Genomic DNA, 22,854 nt, shown 5'->3' with positions numbered 1-22,854 from the left:
CTGGAGTTGGCTGAGGGATCAGACCGCTTGGCGCTGCCTCGAACGTAAGGAAATTGACACGGTATGTCGGTTGTGAACCGGAAAAACTTGTGAAAAACTGGATAACGGTGCGTGGTTCAGTGCTGCAACCTGGAACGATGGAATTGACCGATTGTGGTAGGTGGTTTTTGCGTTTTCATCGCTGTGGTGAATGTTGTGAAATTTCTCGGAAAATTTTTTGCATTCTCTCAGATTTTGTCCCATTCTGATTAAGTTTTTCGAAATTTGGTCTAACGAAAGGTTGAAGGTTGCTCGTTACCGTTGACAGCGTTGTAATTTACGCAATCCAAACAAAGATATCGATTATGGAATGTGTATAATGACATGGGGAAATTTCTTTTGTATTGGAATTCTGGGTAATATTTCTCCAACTGCGCGATGATTTCAACGTCTTCAACCCTGTTTTCTTCGAGAAATTTCCTGCTAAATAACTAATTTATTGATGTTGCATGACAAAAATCTACGAAAGCATATGGGAGTGTGAAGAAAATATTCTTTTCGTCGAAAATTCACAAGGGCAATTCAAATTACTTATACTTGTTATAGAAAAACTTGATTGATTTTACTTTCTGTATTCTGCATTGATAATTTAACACATATATTCTAAGGAAGTGATACAGATAAGGTTCTGAAGTTACATCTTTTAAGGCCACATATCTTACTAACTTTCCATATGTTACTTCAAATATACCAACAATTTATTCGTAATCAGCAGTTGTAGGTTTAATTTCTTGTTAATTTCTCGAATCATTTCACTATAAGAACTATCGATCTTCGAAAAATACGATAACAACTCCTCAAGCATCGAATTCTTATACTCTCTAATCTATGAACTGTCCTAAACCACCAGAAAAGTCATCGATTTTTCAGTTGCCGAGCGAAACGAGCATACTTCGATGTTTCACCACAGAAACTTGGAGAGTGAAGCAACGAAATAAATAATTCGTGAAATGAACGACCCAACTTTGCCAACAGACCTCCGTTCTACAGAAAATATTCGAACGAGATCCGGCAATAAATTGAAATCTTAAAAAACGCAATTTTTGTACCATCCAGAGCCGCGTAATTCAAAATGGACGCGCGTATTTCACGATAAAATTATCTGTTGAATATCTATGGAGGTTTCAGTCGGAACCGGGCTGAATATTCAGATAAATTGGTATGGGGATCCCAAAAATAGACGAATTTCAATTTATCGCCACGAAGCTCTGCACAAGCTCAGGGACTCTAATATTTTCACGTTGGTTCTGACGTTGGAATAATAAACAATGAGTGCGGGACGAGAGAGATGAAGAGAAAGGTATATAGGGCCAATGTTCCTGCTGGAATTTCTGGGTCTGTTATTGCAGAAGGATGAGGGGATGGCTTTATTAAAGCAACTTCATTTGGTTTCGCCATTTGTCGGTTTTCGTATAGAGTTATGACAGTCGCTTGTGGGTTTTTTTAAGTTGATTTTATCAAACTCAACAGTTTCCCTATAATTTTTTTGGAGGGGGTCAGTTTTTCGTCACCAAAGACTGTATTACTTCCTTTTTCGAGTGCCAATCTGCTACAGGTCATAAGGAACCAAATTCCACTGTTTTCCAATCATTTCTAACGATTTCAGGTTGCTTATTGGAGATCTTCCACCTATAAATGCTTCCAATTCCTTCTCTTTTCATCCTCTCACTACGTTCTTTGTTTTCTTATTCCGAAACTCACTATTAGATACTTCTTCTAGATTAAGGCCCGGTACTATCACGTGCGAATAACTAAATTTATTCGATAGATAAGTCTTATTCATAGAATAAGTATAAATGCAGTCTTTTCAGTTTCAGATAGTGTTATTCATCGAATAAATCTGTCACTGAAACTTAATTAAAAGAGTTTATTTGTCATAGATCGAATGTCGGTACGTCATTTTTGGTTGAATTTTTTAGATTCTTGATATATGGTTATTCTTTATGTGATTTTCACGAAATATTTGCTTTCTAGTTGGAATTACGACAATTTCTACAATGCGGTGTCTTATTTTACATTAATCAGTGAAAAGTAGTATACCGTGTTTTCATAGAATTGTTATTAGTTAAATAATTTCATCTGAAAGCACAGAAATAAGGTATCCTTCAGATAGGAAATTATTCGACAGATACTTATTGACAGGAATAAAATTTATTCGAAGGTGAAAGTACCGGGCCTTAGTAGACTCACCACGTGTTTTCTACAAACAGAACTTAACTGTAGGCTTTTCCCAATCATAGAAAAGTTAATGAAGCTCTCTGGACACAAAACTTGGCACTTTCGCAAAAGAAAAATTAACCTTCTAATGAGACTATCTCAGTTTTACTGCTAATATGAATACATAGAAGTTTCTTATGGAATTTCCATAGAAGGATAACCTAAAAAGATCGACCATTCTTGTTTAACGCTAGTTTATCCATTTCCCCCTTACTGGCAAAACAAAATAGGCCATAAATGTTTTCTTTTCGCTCTGTCGATCACAGTTTTCCCCGAGTGAACTTCCTCCCTGCGGGACTACTCTAGCCTTTTCCTGAAAGCATTCGTTTTCCACAACTCATCTCCCTTTTTCAAGCGTTTCGTGATACAGAACGCTGCAATAATTGCGAGAGTTTTTCTGTCTGTTTCACGACACGCGAATACATCTTTTCCAAAGAATTCCAGCGTGAAAAAAGTTGATTTACCATGTTGAATTTCCTGAGGGACATTGACAAATTCCCGTATTTTATTCGTTTTTCCGTTTAGGCCACTGACGCAACTGTCGCTTGTCACTCTGGGGGATGATTGCCTTTGACACTTCGTTATCGTTGGGAACCGAGACGAGTGGATCAATAGAGATGTATATAAGTACAATTTTGAGGATAATTCATTGAAAATCCTCGTTTTTCATCAACTCTGTTTGAGAAACTATGCTGAGGTTGATATTCTGTGGTTGAACATAGTGTCTTCTACCGTACAAACTGCTGTCATCTTCTTGTGCATAGAAAAATCACATTAACATATCTTTTATGCTGTTTCATCTCAAATACGTTCAGTAACAGTTACACAAGCTTCTACTCTGAATATTTGGCGGAAACTTCTCCAATAAACCAAACGATGGAAGCGATACGTCTTGATCAGGCACAGTTTAGGTCCCCTGTATCAGAATCTTACCGCCGTAGATGGGATCTGCTCCTCCAAGCATGGATAACACCCAGATGGTGTGACAGGATAATCCACAGGGGGGGTGGCGTTGCTGTTTGCTCAGGAAATAGACCGTGCCAAAAGATGATCGCTTGTATAGAGGGATATGCCAGAAACAGCGATACTCAGGCATTCAGGATGCATCTCGACGGGGACAAATCGATTATGGACACCGGGGTAGAGGCTGTGGCTTGGTGCCAACCCATCGGTTAGGGATATTTTTCAATTTGGCCAAACACGCACGGAATTCGATATAGTTCAACAGAAAGTGATATTCCTGTAACTCAATACGCCAAATCTCATACATTGACGATGTTACAAATTACGTTATTATCAGTTTTCGAGTCACCCCAAACTTAATGTACCTACTTCTATCCCCAATTTGGTATTTGGTTGAATAATAAATTATGAATATGTATCTAGTTTGCAAGCAGACATGTGAAAACGACTTTTCATGACCATCTTCCAGGTAATATTCTCTAATTTATATGATGTGGTAGACTGTCATAGCAGCTGGAGACTAGTAAAACCCATAGTGGGCCATTCTTGAGGAAATAATTGATATCATCGTTCTTCCGAATAGAAATTTTTCTTCCTGTGACTCATACGACATACTTCTTCTCCGCTTGTGGCGACAGGAAAATAGATATCCATCAATTAATCATTGTGAACGAAAATATAGGGGAGTGATTCATAGAACGTGATATTTACCGAAGATGAATCAAACAGGGAGGACGTAGAAAATTTCACTCTTTCCAACAAAGACCTGCAGTATCTCCCACTCAGAAAATTACATCGCATAAAACCTAAGGTATCCATTTACCTGATGGAGTAGAATAGAGAAGACACTAAGGGAAAGTGAACAATAAGCGCGGATGAAAAGTTGAAGAACTACTATAGGGCTAATCCAGAAAATCGATGAAAATATTTCCGCTCAGAAGTTAACCAAGTTTGGTGAACTCACATGTGGAACTTTTATGTCGGTATAACAATGTTTGGGAGTATTTGTTGATAGGATCGTTGAACTTTGTGAACTTAGGATGGACCCGGAAAATCGAGAAATTTCCGTGGGAAAATTTATGACAGGATGAGCCCAACGTTATCGTTGTTTCAATGTTAATGTGCATGTTTTCGGAAGTGGGATGCAACTAAGGCATGATAGAGGTCGAATTGGGTTTCAATTGAAGTTGGGTCATCATACATTAAATTTTATCAGTGGCGGTTCCAGGAGAGATTTTGGTGTGGAGGGGGCATAATTTTGTAATTGAAATATTTTTAATATAAAATAGGTATATCTTTATTATTGTTATATGAGCTATATGCTTGAAACAAAACTACTTTGAAACTTATTCTTATTTGACTTCCAAAATAGCAACTCTTCTTGTACTAAATTTTTGGAAGATCTAATTTCGACACGCGTATCTCACAGAAAAATCACCCTCAATCTTTATGTAACACATATCACAAAAGAGCACTCTTCTAGTAAAGGCTACAATGTAGTCATGTTACTTTTTGTAACTATGACATCTAAGGTAGAAGGTAGCCAAATACCCATGACTACCGTCATTGTTACTTCTTGGGCGTTTGTCTACAATGTAGTCATAGTTACTTTTTGTAACTATGACTTAAGGTAGCCAAATGCCTATGACTACCTTAAGTATCATTGTTACTTCTTGGGTGTTTGGAGTTTTCTAACTATGACTTCTAAGGTAGCCAAATTCCCATGACTACCTGAAGTGCACAGACAAGTTTCTATAAAAAATCTGATGGAACTTCTGGCTGACCCCAAAATTTTTTGTGAATTAGGTGATATTAAGGATTGATCGAGATTCAGAGAATTTCAGTTTCAGATTTAAATTTATCTGGGCGAATCCATACGCGAGAGAAAAGTATATATTGTTATAACAATTGAGCTTTAATACTCGAAATAATATAACAATGTTTCAGGCTCTTACTTATAAAAAGAGTCTCACAACTTTGTTAGTATCAGGAAATCCGTGGAAATTCAAGTTGGAAGATAAATAAAGAGGGAGAATCGCCAACGTTGTCGTTCTACTTCAGAAATGAATGTTGGCAGAAGTGTCCCAGTGATTTAATTCAAGAGGGGTTTTTATTGGGGTAATATATCAATGTAATGGCCAGTTTTCTGATATAAGACTTTATGGACTCTCCTCTTGTCTAGTTTCTAAGGAAATGCTGTGTTTGGTGAATGATTGAGATAGTTTTCCATGAGCTCGTAATAAAAGGAAATGGCTTTATATCATGCTCTGAAAAACTTAGTGGAATTACATCTTCACGAGATGAATTTCACACTCCCATTTGAATTCGAGGAAGCGTCCAAATGAGGAAAATGGAAGGCATGGACACAAAGATACTTCCTCAAATTGCGCACCCCTCAATTCAATTATCATCCCCATGATTCTCAATTACGAACGTCCCGATTAATATGTGGGCTCTAAGCTAAAGAGGATGAAGTCATGTGTCCTGCAGCACCCATATGGGGTAGAGCAGTTCCCTGCTCGTTGTGTGGGGTTTCCCCATCTCAATAGGGGATACTACGTATGACTGAATTTTATAATTCGATTTCGAACACAGTTGATAATTTGTACCTGTCATGTATGCGGAATTGAATTTATAAATGGGTCGTAATTTTGAAAGGGAGATTGAGAGGAACTATGGGAAGGTTATAGGGTGTGTATAAATGAATTATATCTATTTTCCATTACATATATGAGGTGGGGTATTAATAGAAATGATGAACTGAAGACATCTAAGCTTCTGACTTACGTGTCAGTCCTTTGCAGTTCTTTTTTTTTGTGTCAGAAGTTTCAAACGACCATTTACTGGAAAAATATGTCAAAAGATTGACGTCAACCTTGGGGTATCTTCCATAAAGAATCAGCCTTCGATATATGTCGTTTTTACAACATTTATAAATCCCCTGTTCGAATAAAAACGAAACATACGATATGCTACGAGCTAGGGGTTCAGACACAGATTTGATCGCATCACGAGCTGCGTCCTAATCGAATGAATCACATACACTTTCCCCAGAGAAAATTCGCGGAAATATCAGAGGCGGAAAATTCCCAAAAGCGGAAGGAACGCACCAATAATTTGTAGGTCGTCCAAGTTTCCCAATATCTCTCCCATCCTTGACGTTCTCGGGAAAAAAAAATTGCGGCGGATTGTTTTTGCCGTAGCATGAAAAAAGGAGAGAGGGGAAATAGCTCGCAGACTTCCATTTGTCGCGGGGCAAATTTTCCACCGTATGGGCCTTTTCGAGGGAAACAATGGGATTGTCTGAGTGCAAATCTACAATACATTTCCGTCCTATTTTAGCCGACAGAGCGGAAATAATGGGGGACATGAAGGAGAATGTTTAATTTTCCTCATTAGTCACGGAAATGTCGCCAGAGTAGGTTGCGAAAAACAGGATTAGTTCTGCGGGAAATGGATGTGTGTAATCTTTTTTATGCTGCACGTTGACCTGATTCGAATAGAGCAGTTGGGTCATTAGGTTATTCCTTTTCCACGGAATTAGAGAAAAAACTTTTAATATCATCATTCATCACCTCAAAATGAGGCCGGAAACGAAGCTGTATATTTTTTTCAAGTGGAGGTCCTGAAAAAATAATTAATAGCTTAGAAGAGATCGAAATCACTCTTGCTATGATATACAAAATGAGTTAAAATAACGCACATAATAATTATATCCTTGGTATCCACTATTTTGTGGAAAATTCTTCGAATATTCAAACAAGTCAATTTTTACAAACGTTGCGATAGGATCCTTAAGTTACCCTGGGTAGTTTTCCTTAAGAACTTCGTATTCATTGATTTTTCATTCGTTTCAAGCAACAAGGGAACATAAAAACTTGAAAAAAGTTTGCAATGTTTCATACCTCTCTTTTGAAGTTTCATTACGAGAAATAATGATGCTCATCCCCACAATTCCACCCAATTTAATCGCTTCTGTAATGGGACCATTCCATCATTTCACTTCCTTACCCCCAACATCATTTCCTCATCAAGGAAGTATTACATCTCGTAAAACCAGAATGCCTTAGCAACCCTCACAATTAGAGGTGAAGAATTAAAGATCATCCCCTTCCCTCCAACTCATCCCTTGCATTACGAATGCAGTTTTATTTTACCCTGGGTTGGTGATCTAGAACTGGAGCCAGGAAAAGTCTCGAAATATGGGGTCGTATACGCGTTTTCCGGGTTCCGTAAACGTCATCTTGGGCTTCCCTGCAGTCCCTTGAAGTTTTGGGAATTTATGTAAAGAGGGTGTTTGGACGTGTGCGCATCCACTCTTATAAATCAAGGAGGGAAAGATCAAGGGGGAAACGTATGAAACGGGACAAGAAACGCCAAGTGGATTGGTTGAGAAGATCTATTTTACTGCCCATACATCAGGATATTGCCGAAAAGTAGGAAAAATCACCCTTTTTGGGGCGTCAATGCAACACAGATTATCGCAGTTAAAGTGTAAGTTATTTTCACATCTATTCTGGTGAATTATTTTCAGGTAAGGGCTTCTTTTAATCATTCATCATGCGACAAAACCTCGTGAACCTTCACCCCATTGCAAACACCCCCCGTCTTATGACAACCGGGATTCAAAACATGATTGATGAACTTAATGAATCCGGAAAATTTGAAAGATGAACCCGCTTCCGACAAAGTTGAGTCGAGACGAAGATAATAGCAATTAAAAGTCATAATTCGCGGTTAGATGAAAAGATTCTAGTTAAGAACGGAAAAGAGAAATGGAAGCAGCAGCTTGGATGCTGCTGCTGGTTCGTAAAAGGTGGCTTCCAGCTGTGAGGGGTGTGGAATTCTAATATTCGTCTTCATGTTTAAAGCTGAAAACCTTTCTATTGATAAGGATCAATGGATCGATGTTTCTTTCTTTGATTCACCCGATACTCTTCGAAAAATTCCAACTTTTATTCAATACACCCAAATTTTTCTTGGCACCATTTCTTTTCTCCTCCGAAAAGAAAACTGTTCATTTTTTTGTGACGAATCTCTGTGAATTAACAAGAATTTTGTTCATATCTCTTTGTTTTCTACGAATTCATCCATAATGTCCACTTTTGAGAGTTTGGAAAACGTCACATTGTCAGTGAATACATTCAATCCATAAAAAATAGTTGAATGAAGACTTAACTCATAAACGCTTGGATAAAGTTGCACGATATGAGTTCCTGAAGCTTATTCCAGTAGAGAATCCCCAATAAAACTCCCTCGAGAGGGTTGTAATCCATGTTTGCTGGTTTTCAATGGTCCGGATTCAACTTTAGGTGAAATATTGCAAGAATGCAATATTCAGAGCTGGATAGCGGCCCCAAATGAAAGAAAAAAATATTTGTAATGGTGGTTTTGATTACACGAACCGTATTCATCCCAGGATTCGGAGTGTAGAGTGCGGAGAAAAGAATTCTAGATTACTATTTCGATTGGAGCATGCAGTTGAAGTCTAATATTCTCGATTTTCATATGTAGTCTGCTCTCAACCATTTTCATGGCAGAATTTTCAATGTTCTGTAGTGTTATGAAAATGTGTAACCATCTCAAGCTTCTCAGACATGTGTACTTACAGCATCTATCATCTTCTGCCACCGCCATGCGACTCATCGTAAGTTTATCCAAGCTGGCGACGAGATATAGTTAGCAACAAGCGCTCTGCCTGCACTTAATTAACTTCATTTGTGTTTGAATGCAAATGTTTGAATTTGGCAATTACAGAACTGGGAATACAGCAGATGAATTAGTTTCGGGCTCGCGGTTATATAAAATGGCTCCGAAATTAACAACAGTCGGTAGAACAATTTGCCTGATGACAAGGTGAAAGCCGAAATGGGGTAGAAAGTTTAGCGAAAGCGGGCTATCAAACCCACGCGGCTTTTCGTCTATTTCTACTGAATTATATCACTAGAAAATGGAGAAATTCCTGACGCTGGATATTCTGAGAGAATTGCGTCAAGACTATGAATCTTTTTCGAACACAAGATATCACTTACGTCTTCCAGTTTTCTCATTATGACCATTACGTCCCATAAAAATAGCAAAAATAGGAAAATAGGAAAACTTAAAATGGATTTATCTATTTATCAGGGCCGAATCAGAAAAAAAAGGTATAAGAGTGTTTCTTTTTACCTCAAAAATCTACTGTTATATTTGTACAAGTCAAAGACTCATCATGTGTAAGAAAAAGACCTTTGTATCTTAAAGAAGCACTGTGGGTTAAAAAAACTGTATGTACCAATGTTTCGGCATGAAAAAACCTGTAAATTCTGAAAACTTCAATCCCAATCAAATTGAGGTCTCAGGCATAAATACACCGCCAAATCCCCCATTAAAACCTCCATCAATTGTCGCTTTCTCCGCAAGTCTACTGTCTCTTCCCAGCTGCCATTATAAAGAAATTAAGGGAACAAGGTAATTGAGATTGAAAGAGCTTATTGCGTCCCAGAGAATCGAGAATCAATTCCTGCTCGAGAAATAGAAACCCCAAAGTGGAGACCTCTTGATACCATTTGAAATTCAATGAGAAAGTCGACAGGGGGTGGAGTAGGGTCTGCTCTGGTGACACTCCTGAATCACACGTTATTTCTCGATAATTTGAAGAATTGAGGATCGAGAAAATGATATCAAAAAAACAACATTCAAATGGAAACGTAATCGATACCTCGATGATGGGAAACTGCAATTTTCACCGACCGATTTGAAAAAAAAGGAAGAAATCCATTAACCGAAATGAAATCGGATATATAGCCGATGATGTAACGGATGAAGTGGGCTGGATGCTTGGAAACGCAATTAGGAACTCTGCCAAAATGAATCCAATTCATCCGATACCTGATATCCGACAGCCAATGATTTGACGTGCAGACGTGAAGCTGTTGGGGGGAAATAATGGGTTGGTTCCATTTCCTACTGGGCCTGCTGCGTTGGAGGTTGATGGTGGAAAGCGCGAAAGGGGAAACTGGAAAAATAATGAGGTTTCAAGAGGATCCGGTGGTTATCTGAGGATTGAATATTCAATTGGTGAAATATTTGCGATCTCTGAAGTCTTGTATCCATTCGGAATTGATAAACCTCCTATAATATACTAGATTTATCTGAATTTTCATTCTTGTACAATTTCTAAGGTTCATTCATGTAAATAACGAACCATTGGTTCAATACTTGATGAGAGAGCGCCACGAGAACTCGAAATATCAACGCTCCCCTAAAATAGAACCACATCTCAAGCATATTTTGATTGTGCCTACCCCCATAGCGTGTTCAACTTCCGGAAACGTAACGACGTCTTGGAAAGTTGGACATCGAGGGTAGTTTTCAATATTGGGATACACACACTTGTGAAGAATCGGTCTCGTGAAAACGGGAAATATTTCACGTGGCTGATACGATTCAGAGTGGAAATCGTTAGGGTCTAGGCGGGCAGAATGGAAAGCATTGTGGAGTGGGCTATTAAGCCCTCGATTAGGAGAAGAGAGAGCTCGGATTTTCTAGTGGAGATTTCTCAGGTAGCTCTGGTCGTTACTGATGTTCGGTGGGGCGTGTTTGGAGAGGTTTTCGTGCTAGAAAAAGTAAGAGATAAATTATGGAGAGCTCATTGTGCTCATTACTACAAGTATAATGATTGCAACATGAGTTTTGGGCTTTTTTCATGCATCAATTATGTCCGTATTGAGAATATATTTTCCTCAATATCTTGAATAAGTCGAATTTGGCGTGGTGGACAAGGATTACAAATTCTAAGATGTTCTCTGAGCTGTATACTCGAGATCTGCATCTCTGTGCTTACAGGACGGTTCTACAAGACATTTATTGGTACTCTCATGTTTCGAAGATAAGAAACAAGCGATTTACCCCCTATAATGTGCTTTAATGCCACTGGATTCCTCACTGTGGTGTTATTTGGAGCGAAAGGTTTATACTAAGAAGCAGCCTCTGTATCAAAGAAGATTATCCGGCATTTCATCAATAAAATTTAGAGAATTCTTCAGAAACGCTATTCCAGAAAAATCCCGATCCTCAGTTCTTTATGTTTCTATGAAAGTATCAGCCAATAAAAGGTGAATATTACATGCATCCTTTTCATCTATTATTGGATGGTTGGAAGATATTGGTTCTACTTAAAAATACTTCAGTATTAAATGTTAAAAACATTGAGAGCCGACATAACCTAATCTTTGTGAGATGATGAGTGACCCCAACTTGATAATTAGTTAATTATTTCGTGAAAGATTGACTATTGACTAATATGTTTTCTATACATTGACCGATGTTTATTTTGTATGGTATATCATTATAATTGTGACCGTATAAACAAGAAAACACATTATGCTTGCGATAAAAAATAATTATGCCATTTTCGATTCATTAAGAATTCCAGATAACTAGAATTGATATCATATATATCAATATCAATCAGTTTTCATGTTCAGTTAATCCGTGACAAAACCTCATAGTATTAATCTTAAATTTTGAAGGCTTAAAGAGATTCGAAATAAAATCTCTCGGGCATAAAAAAATTCTCGTTATATTATCCTCCAATCAGAAATCTAAAAAAATTAAGAAGCGTCCGTTGTCTTTAAACAGTATTTTCATCCTTCAAACATAAATTTCTACTTAAGAAATCCCTTCCCGAAGGAAACTTCTAATTTCCAACGAACTCAAAAATCACTTTCAGAGAGGCCTCCGTTATTCGATCGAATTATTGGAATTCCAGAGAAAAAGATCCAATAAAAGCGCCGGGGAACGAATTTTTGGGGAACATTTCAGTTGGCAATTTCTCGCTCGCGCAGAAATTAAGAATTCTACGTAGGTGAATGACCCAGGCAGAGGCTGCTCCGCTCCTCGTGATCCTGACGTACCGGAAGTAATTTTCTTGTGTCCTTTTGTTTTCCCCGCCTGCGTTCAGGTGATTCTCACAGAATCCCAGCTCCGAAAAGAGTTGAAGAATGGGGGACTTCCGCTGTTTCGGGTCCTCATTCAGGTGAATTTTTCAGGTGGGCTGTTTTATCCCAGGAAAAAAAAAATATGTAGTTTGTCATCTCATGGACATCTTCTGGGGCACCACAAGCTTCTTTTAAGGATTGTCAAGTTATAGAGTAATGTTCATTTCATTTGGATGTTGGCTAATGCACATAGCAATATTGCAACATCAGTTCAAGCTGAGTAAACAACCCCAGTATGACAAAACGTTCTGCGTACGTTGACCATGCTTAAGCAGCTTTCCTTCTGTGAAATAACGGATCAATTCTAGCATAAAAATCATTATTTTTTCCCTCAATTTCCCACCTAATTGTCTATGAAGTTCGATCTAGTCTTCATGAGGAAATAAGTTATTATTTCTACAAATGAATTATCCCAGGCGTCTTCGCTGAACGAATGATTGGTCCTATTGAATCGGGAATTGCAAACTCCAAATTTCACGAAGAATAATCACCCATTGTCGCCTTACAAACCGCCTTAATCATTTTCCAATTGCCGCCCCGCAGTTATCCGAACAAGAAATCGCCTATGAATGGGTCTTCACCATCATATTACGCGAGAGATTCGGATTCCCCATTAAAGACGTTTGTCGGAATAAATTGAATTCCGATTTGGAGCAAAACCCTCCGTCTATCTTCCGATCTTTCGTTAATTTTCGAGGCCCAAACGCTGTGGATGCCTCAGGTGAAAGAATATTCGTCAGGACGTCCATGGAATTTTGACAGTTGACGTTTCGAGTTCGAATTTCGAATAAGAATTCGTATTTTGGTTCTCGACGACGGATTTTATTGAACGCTGATTGGTTGGTATTGACGGGTATCTATAGTTCCGGTTTTTACCACCTAATCGATACGTGATTTATGAGGCCATCCGATAATGGATGGGGCATTTGATTGCTCCCGGATATTGATGGTGAATTGTGGATATACGATTAATTACTCTGCACAGATCCGTGACCAGATGTATTTGTTCGAGTCTTGAAAACCCAGCATTCGTTTTGCCCAATGAACGGACGATTTTGCTTGAATTCTTCATCCCTCTCATTTCTATGTGACAACTTGGAGTCCCGGAAACCAGTATACGAACCTTTGTAGCATTAATATTTTTTCAGCGTATTGTTACTAATACCATTTGACTATTCCTTTGTTGTTGTTGTCCGTCTTCCTATATTTTGCATACGACCTATCAATGTTTCTTCTTTTCAGATGTGCTAGACGAGAAATTGGAGTCGATCAGCCGAAAATGTCCTCACCGTCACCGATCACGTGTTCAAAATACGGTAGCAAAAATGAGATAGATTATCTGAAGTGCAAGATGAACGCCAGCCAGAGGGCGCCTTCCCCTCAGTCGTCTGAGAACTCCTCGGCCGTCCATACCAAGGTCACGCAGACCAAGAGGAAAAGATCCACTGGTATCCACTTGAACAACCTTTGGTCTGTTTGGTATGGGTTATTGGGGAGTGGGATACAAGCGTATACGGTCGTCAAAGCTATAAAAAGACTTCTGGGTAAGTACAAGAGGTTTTTCTAACAATATTTTCCAAGAAAGGTACGACAAGGCTGATCCAATGAGGTGAATCACAATATAGATCCCTTATTCCTCCATTCACCGGCTTTAAAATCACGAACCTAGAACGGTAACTCCAGTATCCAACTATAAGGTTATTATAATTAATGATCAGACAACTGGAAGGGAGGCAGGATAGCACTAATTTAAAAGCGCAAAGAGGACCAATTTTGAGCGCGACGGTTGCAGTTTACCCCATAACCCAACCGGCTTCCGATAATGAAGTTAGTCCGTTCTTCCGTTACAGCGATTCCCGCCACATCGATTTTCCGCAATGAAAATGCAATTTTCCGAAGTCGCCTGTGTATCAGAAAACCCATCTAGCCCTGAGAGCAACTTCGTGAATGTTTGATAACACTAGAATCTTGGAGAAGATTGAATTTGAGCTTGTTAATGGGGAAATTGGAACACCATCGCGATGTTGTATTTTGAGGCGTTTTATGGATAATTCGATTTCATTTTCCGATGTGGAAACATTCGAAGGATACTATGTATCATAATAAGGCGGTAAAGAGCTAGCAAATTTGATGATTCCGTTTGAAACTCGTCATCAGCGCTTTCACCGCCTGCTCTGAAAGCTACACATTCATAACTTCACTATACAGCGCGTTTAAAAATCGAATTTATACACGGAGCAAATTTGCAGTCCGAAACAATTATTTCCACGGCATGAAGCAGATAAAGCGTCAACAGAACAATGAAACCTATCAACCCTGATGGCTTTTGTTGCTTCCATCGGAGTGACGTGAAACACCGTATCGTGTCAGTTTGAATTCCCATCTATTTCTATGCCAGATACGCGACTTTATGTTGCTCGATTCGATTTTTCGTTAACTTGGCATCATATTTGTTGCAGGATATTCTTTCCTGTATTGGCCTGAAGACATATCACTTCCATATCTGGAGCTGAACTGCAGTCTTGGACTTTTGGGGGCTGCAGTTCTGTTGCTGCCTATCTTTTTAGTGTGTGCTGTATTCAAGGTGAGTACTGGATGATTTTGTTCTTCTAGAGAATCCGTGAAATGAATGGAATCATTATATCAAACTTTTTTCACCTTTCTCATACTCTATTATCTCAAAGATACAATCAGAGAAATCGAATGAAAACGCCAAACCCATTTTATAACATACAATGCAGCAAGAGGATAAGTTTCACGTGAAACCTTGAAGTTTAAATTTCCCATCAAGCAGCCTCATAGTTTGATCGATCAACTGCATAAATATACATTTTAAGCAAACCACAGCTCTCCTTCCTTTAAATTCACATGGTTGTTAATCAGTAGGGAGCTGCGAAACATACCCTGTAATTAAGTATTCAAACAGAGGGAGTTTTAACCGATACCGAATTTATACAACATGATCGGGTTTCCGAATAGATAATTTCCTCAACGGAATCTCCATTTCATTGTTTCATCTGGTAATATATGACATTTCGAAGAAAATAAAGCTCACAGAAAAATAGGCTGATTCTGTGTTCATAGGTCATCGTTCTACATACACTGACCGAACAGTTGTGCCGAAATTGATGAAATTCTCAGATTTATAACAAGAGTTGCTCTTTCAGAATATATATCACATTTAGATCTACGATAGATTCCTGGTAGAAAAACTACTCGCAAGTTGACCATCGAAAAATTCCCACAAAGTTGGGTTCAGTTGAACATTCGTCAAGACCGAACGGTTGCGCCGAAATGGATGAAATTCTCAGATTTATAACTAGAAGAGCTGCTCTTTCAGAATATGTATCACGTTTAGACCTACGATGATTTTCCTGGAAGATAAATTACTCGCAAGTTGACCTTCGAAAAATTCCCAAAAATTCGTATATACACCACAATAGAATTTGCATTTCCAACATTTGAGCTACACTTATTCCAAATATCATTCATGATACGATTCTTCATTTTTTTCAGGTTGGAAACCTTGCGAACGATGGTTTCAAGTTGGGTCGCCAAGTAGGCATGTGTAGCAAGGAGCCCCCTGCTGAAGTCCTGACGCAGGGGGGTGGTTGCAGCCTTTTCAAACACGGGGGACCCACTGCCCCCTTCGTTCATTTGGTTATTGCTTTCTGCCTGTTGCTACCCAAACTGCTCATGGAGGCTAAGATGATAGAGGCTGGCTTCTTATCACAAGGTAACTATTGAAAAATACCTATCTAGATTTTCTGATAAAATTATTTCGATTTCCTGAACAATGCTGTACTGTATTCAGGAGAACCAAAGAAAACACCGTCCTCATAATGCTTGCTCGAGTCTTTTTTCTCGTTGATGTTCGATAAAAAGAAGCAAACAATCGTTGATTCCCAAGGGGGGGATTAGGAACATTCGGAAATTAAAAAGAACTCTTGTTTGGGATGTCTCGAGCACTCTGAGCGGACTTTGAAAAAAGAAAATCCTCTGTTAATATTCAGCGTCGTTCTTTCCCCCCAAAGTCGGAGCGAATTGCGATGCAGCACGAGGGCTAATTACAAAATCGATACCAGAGCTCGTCATTCTTACGATTCAATCTCGGTTCATTATTTCCGACGATAAACCTTTGAAATCTGCCTAGGACAAGTAACAAGCGTCAAAAAAAAACTTCGTCGAGTTGGCTATGGAATTTTGAAAGTCGAATTTCATCGTCTGAACTTATTCCTCAACTTTCATCCCAACATTTTATAGCAATCCTTCAGATTTCACATGTATGATATGCAGAGTTTTCCAATTGGAAGTTTGTGTCTGAAAAATGATTTTATTTTCGTTTAAATCTATAGGGGAAGGTTGAAAATACGGAAAAATATCAGCAAAAAGAAACCGTGCCTCTCAATCAAACATTCCATTACATTTTGGCACATTTAAGGCTCTAATCCGTCATGAATCCCTTCTTTAAAGATTGCAGCATCATTGCCGAGAGGCAGAATTTGACATCTTCAATATTTCTTCTTTTTCCAGAGTGGATATGGAAGACGGACCTCGATTTCATGGTGGTGCACAGGGACAGGTTGGTCGTCCTCAGTTTCATGACCCCCAACGCCACCGGAAACGCGCCGTCTTCGATTTCGCAGGCCAGGATAATATCGGGAACCAACAAACCCCCATCGATGGGCGTTTTTAGCCCCACTGCCGGGGTGCCGCTCAATCACAACCCAGTTGCTCACACGGTCATCAAAACGCTCAAGGATATCATCGGACACGACAACCACACTCAGCCTCATCCGTCAAGAGGTAAGTCATTTTAGGGTGTGCCACAAGGGTCTAGATTTGGTCCCGCGATTTTATGCAGAGACGGATATTTAGGTTCATCTGGATTCTAGGGTGAAAGAAATGATCTGGTGATATTCTACGTTGATCAGAGACAGAACTCATTAGCCTTTAATTGAATTGAATAATTAACGAGGTATTTATGCGAAATGTTCAATATTTTGTGGAGAAACTTGATATCTCAAACCATTTTACTATTTATTACATTACAGCCCATTTTATTCGAGCTTAATCTAGAAACTTATTCAATATGACAGTAGGCCACATCGCCCACACCAACCAAATGTTATTTCATAATATGAGGTTGAGTGAATTCGATAGAAATGGAAAAAGAGGATTATTTTTTAATGTTTCTAGAAGGCTATAATTCTTTCAATATTTTTGGTGGGTTAACAGAGTCCCCGCAAAAGGTTCTCCAGAAAACACGAAGAATTTGATCCCGCTGGGTGTGAAAGCCCATTAACCATCGAAAATGTCCGCTGTCATTAAAGGGATTTATGAAATTCGAGAGCACTTTCCATTGCCGTGCTCTCGCGGGCTGTTTTCGGCATAAATCAGGGAATTATGGGAGACATTTATGAAAGCCGTTTAACGAATTGCATCTGGGACAGGCGAAGTCGAGGGGTAATGCCGAATGGATCGAGTAAGGGGGTTGAAAGTCGAGTTTAATCCATATTTCTTGCATTCGGAGGCGTCTCATCTCTTTGAGGCTCCGGTCAGGATCTGTGATGAAGAGCTTGTTTGGGGATTGTTTAGGAACATTTTTGATTAATTTCCTCATTAGGTATTCATCTCTTGTCGGTGGGTGAGAATTATGGGCATTTTAGGAGGCAATTCAGAAAAGTTCAAACAGCTTTTTAATTCTTTATGTTCTCAAGATTGCGTGTTCCTTCGCCCTTTAAGATTTAGTATTCTTTGCAAACTCTCCCCTTAACCAGCTTGAACAACTATCGATTGTATTTACTCATCATGAAGAGAAAACGATTCTCTCTTCGTTGGACACCTATATAATAACAAATGGTGAGGCCCCGTTGAGATATATACAGACGGATGTGCCATCTACGGTCCGGTAGGCGGAAGGGATATTCAAGGAACGCAGATTCCTGTTGAATTATTAATTTTCGAAAGAACACCAGCTACTCTTTTAAAATATACGATTTCGATTTTTATGGAAAAATCCTTTTTTCAGATGCTGATATGGGACATACCCTGAGCCTCGAGTACATCAACCTTGCCATTGCTCTCATGGTGTACTCAATCCGATACTCGGCAATATTTTGGTCGACTAACAAGTGCCTGGGAATAATGTTTTCGATACAGTTGCTCATCAACAGTGTTCACACCCTTTTGTCTTACTGTGGAATGACAATTCTTTACAAAGTGAGTCGATAAGAAAAAAAACTTTCCTGGTCGTGATTCAAACATCGAATCCGTCTTATTTCAGGTTCAAGTGGCGGGAATTTGGAAATCTTTACCCCTGTTGAAACACGCTGGATATGGCTTCATGTCCAACAGGTCCACGCCTTTCCTGTTGAACGCTCAGGTTACCTTAGGCCTCTATTTACTCTCAACGCTCCTCGTGGTTGCCTCAAGTTTGATACTTTACTTCTACGGCCACACAAGGTAACTAAGATTTCAATTGAAATCTGATGTTTTTTATTCTGTTAACCTAAAGATTGGTCTCAATTTCAAGCGATTCTCATTTCAGATTCAACGAATTCCTCAACCGAGAGTGCCAACGTAAGATAATCACCCTGAAGAGGGATAGCATCAACAAATGGAGCTACTTCACCCACTGCGCTGCTCTCTGCGTCCTCATTTCAGTCGGTATATGCTACGCTCCCCTGCTACACGATTACACGTTCGTGTACAAGGGTAGTTTGGACGACGTAACGTTAGCCTGCATAATCGGCGGGATCTTGCATCTCTTTTTATGGGTGGTGATTTGGCTGTTCCTTACCATAAAGCAGAGATGGATATTCAAATTGAGGGTTGTGGTAAGTCGATGTTTATTAACCGTTAAGTTTTGAAGCAATGAGTTTTCGACACGAAATATACAATTTTGTTCGCTTTAAGGTTGGAAGAGCTAGCGTGAAACAAGCCAGATCTCTCAGGCTGATTACAGACGTCGATCTATCCAGGAATCCAAGGGATGCTCCAGACCAACCACTCCTGGTAGTGGCCAACGGGAGAACTTACGGTGTGGTGGACGTCTCACCTCAAAAAGCCATTATGAATATCGTGAAAAAGTCGACAACTGTCAGAAGAGCGATCCACCATGATGCCACGCCAAATCTGGAAGAAGATGAAGAACAGATATACTGGCTTAGGCCTGCGCTTTCGAACCAGCAACCGTCGCCAGATCAATCAAAACAGCTTTGTTGCTTCACCAAGAAGGAGAAGAACAAGGTCACCTTCAACGAGACTGCCAGTACGTCTAACAATCGGTAACGCGTAATTTACTAATAGATGTTGTGGTTGTGAGCACCTTGTTTGACAAAATTCTAACACCTCCGTTTGGCTTCAGTAGGAATACATAGTTCGGCATTGATTCTTCAATATGTGGTCCAAGAGAAAGTTCTCTAGGTCGCACACTATTGAACTGTGCTTATAATGTATGAGCATGCCACACACAAATTGATCGTTCAAGCTTATACCTTTAAATTTGAGGTTTCGCATGTTGATTATTGCAGTTCATCGAAAGTTCTCTCGCGTCATATCAAATATCAGTTAATTTATTGCAGGAGTAAAATTAATGGGTCAAAATCGAGGCGAATACCAGGAATGGACGAAGACGATGGAGATTATGCCACCTTAAGAGAGCTCCCCCTTCCTCCGATTCGAACGAACAATAACGACAATGACACTGTGAGCGAGGAAGGAAAAGTGAGTTGAAAATTCGCATGGAAATGAAGAAAAATAGTTTGAACCTGTTTTTTTTCAGCTCTTGGCCTGTGTCCACGACGAGAACATAACTTACGCAAGCAACAATCAGGACTTGAATCCGCCACTGACGTACGAAGATCCTAGTCCCCTCTTAACGCCAGAACCACTGCCAAACACGTCCGAGCCATCAAACCCAGTGATAAGTAGCACTTTACAGGTAAGAAACGTCTCTAACCCACTTGGTCCAAAATCTGTTCAATGTTGAATTCGTTTCCAGTCCAATTCTTCTCAAACACCGCGATGCCTGAGAAGGGCGGACTCCGGGATGCCCCACGAGGAAGCCAACTCAAGGTCGGAGTCCGTAAGTACGGAGAGCTCTAGTTCCCCGCCTGACCCTCCTGAAAGCAACCACAGCGAATCCTCCAGCGGCATACATTCGAACGACAGTCGAGAGCACAAGCAGACGAGAAGGGCGACCAGCGTCGTGGACCTCATGCAGCCACCGCCAAGGGAAGAGGTGCAATGGAAGAGTTTCTCCCTGCAGAGAAACGTACAGCCTCCAACCAGTGGCGCGTTTAACGCAACTTCGCCTCCGGGGATGCCAACCGTTAGCGCTTTGGAAAAAGAGGGTATTCCTAAGGTTATTCTGGAGGAAGGAGAGGATACCGTCATCATCAGGAGGAAATCGTACAGGCCAACTGTCCCAGAACCGTCCCAGACCACCCTAGAGACATTTGGAAGGGCTACAAATATGCGGATGGTGTCGTTCACTGAAAAGACGGACCTCAGTAAGATTCAATCAACTTCAGCGACTCTACCGCATTACCCAACTCAACCAGTACCCACCGTTTATCCCAACTGCTCCACAATGCCCCTTCCACCTCAACACACGAGCATCCAGAGCAATAGTCTAGGGAATAGTTGTAACATTTACCCGAGGCAACACAGCACGATACCAACGCACCACAACGGAGTTACGGTAAAGATGTACAACGGCACAACAGCACAAAACGCACACTTCGCTATGCATAACAGACTGCCCTGCAAACAAGATTTGACAGGCACCGACGTTATATATTCCAGGATCTACAGGAATCCTAACGTTTACCACCAGAGCTCGTAGAGGATTTTAGTTTTCCCCAGAAACTATTGGTACATTCTTATGTTTCAGTGAAATTCTAAAGAATTTACCAATAGTTTCCTACGGACTGATAATATAAAAAGTCTAACTGAACAATAAATCTAAAGGGTATTTTATGAATAGAAGTTAGCAGCTAGCGAGAAAAAGTTTTAGCCGCCTACTTTATACCGAAATATTTGTATATACCGTTTATAACGTTTATAATGAATTTGATATACATATATCCTCGTGGATGTTCTTCGGAGAATGAAAGATCACACGACCAAAGCTTCGATCATAACCCTTTACCTTTCGTGCTGTGCTGTCCTTGCTTTTCGACTCTGACTCTTTGAGGATTATATTTGTGAACTTCAAATCCTAGTTTGGATCGAAGTCAGAGTACAATAATCTCTGTAGATCTCTTAGTTTCAATCAGGTTTAATCATGAAAAATTATTCATGTTTAAAGTGAATGTGAGGTTGTTTGGGGAAAAAATAGTTCCTTGTTTTTTGGTTGTGCCCAGGTACAGTGAAAACTTATTCTTCTAGTTTGATGCCTATATTATAACAGTGTTACCTTAATCATAAATTATATTCTCACTGTAAACCACGTTAATCCCTTGCTGTGCAATACAGTTATACCAATGGAGAATGCCATTTATATTAATCGAGAAGATATTTGCAACTGAAAACATACTTGCTTTCAATTTTCATTCATTTTCGACCAATGGGAATAAAAATATCATATCTGTCTCGACTTCAAATGAGAAATTCTTATTTTTGCTGTGAACTATATTGAATTACTTGTCATTCGTCATATCAATAGTTTAGTATTTTCATGGGAGCAATTTTGATTGTAGTGTTTGCCTCAATGAATTCTTAGTTTAGTATATGTCGCAATAGAAATATAAAAAAATTAGTACAAAAAGATATCTAACAATGATATTATCAAGATTTTAGTTTTTTATTGAATGCAAGTATGGACATCCCCGTATTTTCCAATTTCCACATAAGTATTCCTAAAAGTTCTATAAATGTTAACTGTGTCTTTATAAAATTATAACACTATAGATGAAAGGTTGTGATAATGAGTGGGACTTGCGTTTTTTTTAACACTGCATTCACCATCAAAGAATCGAAAATATTTTCCAACAATCTGTATTTTTTTTGTTGCAGTGTTACTACATTCCTTCGCTTATTACTCGAATTCCTACATTTTTTACTAAGGCTCTAGATGAAAAGTATAGTTAAATTAACAGATAAATATGATATAGTTGAAGGTGAAACAATAATATAGACCTAGCTTTTTATATGAAATGCTTAGAATTGTATACATCTAAGTATAATTATTATATTAAATTGTTTGCGTAACCTTGAACATAAAGTGTCACTTCAAAATGTGACATATTGCCATTAACCTAAGTGTCATCTTTTGAAGCGACCATTTGTGTTGTATATTCCTTGATAACTGTTAATTCCTTTCTAAATGATCTCTGGTTCATGGTAACATGGGTGATTTTTTGGTACAATCGGAGAATTTTTAACAAATACTCTAAATAAATATACGGACTGAATTTAAAGGTGAAAGGGTTACCATGAATTTTCTAAGTTATGTTTTCTAGTCATTAGGTTAATGTAATTATGTAATATATGATTATTTATTGTATTTTAACGTTTTATAGAATAAATAAATGAATATACCACTTATTTTGTAGTACTTTTTATGAACGAATCACATTATTACAAAGTAGCGTAGACAGAGTCGTATTTTGTACCCCCATACCTACTTATCTTTTTGTTTTCATGG

General features: G+C 39.0%; 1 protein-coding gene across 1 annotated transcript; it reads left to right on the top strand.

Moving 5' to 3' along the window:
* Positions 1-22,754, top strand: LOC123314354 (protein tincar). The gene is made up of 12 exons (XM_044899607.1): positions 1-156; positions 13,443-13,744; positions 14,660-14,784; positions 15,717-15,936; positions 16,734-17,006; positions 18,232-18,422; positions 18,487-18,665; positions 18,751-19,039; positions 19,119-19,489; positions 19,787-19,928; positions 19,987-20,145; positions 20,206-22,754. Exons 2-12 carry the CDS (start codon positions 13,480-13,482, stop codon positions 21,049-21,051), a joined length of 3,060 nt encoding a protein of 1,019 aa, XP_044755542.1. The 5' UTR covers positions 1-156; positions 13,443-13,479; the 3' UTR covers positions 21,052-22,754.
* The last annotated feature ends 100 nt before the right edge of the window (positions 22,755-22,854 follow it).

Source organism: Coccinella septempunctata, chromosome 5 (assembly GCF_907165205.1).
Source record: "Coccinella septempunctata chromosome 5, icCocSept1.1, whole genome shotgun sequence".
Taxonomy (NCBI): domain Eukaryota; kingdom Metazoa; phylum Arthropoda; class Insecta; order Coleoptera; family Coccinellidae; genus Coccinella; species Coccinella septempunctata.
Note: the sequence above shows the minus strand (reverse complement) of the source record. Positions and strands in the feature narration are given on the sequence as shown.

Coding starts and splice junctions, on each gene's coding strand:
- LOC123314354 (XM_044899607.1), top strand. CDS start 13,480: ATGTCCTCACCGTCACCGATCACGTGTTCAAAATACGGTAGCAAAAAT. Junction 14,785..15,716: donor TAGTGTGTGCTGTATTCAAG/GTGAGTACTGGA, acceptor CATTTTTTTCAG/GTTGGAAACCTTGCGAACGA. Junction 20,146..20,205: donor TGATAAGTAGCACTTTACAG/GTAAGAAACGTC, acceptor ATTCGTTTCCAG/TCCAATTCTTCTCAAACACC.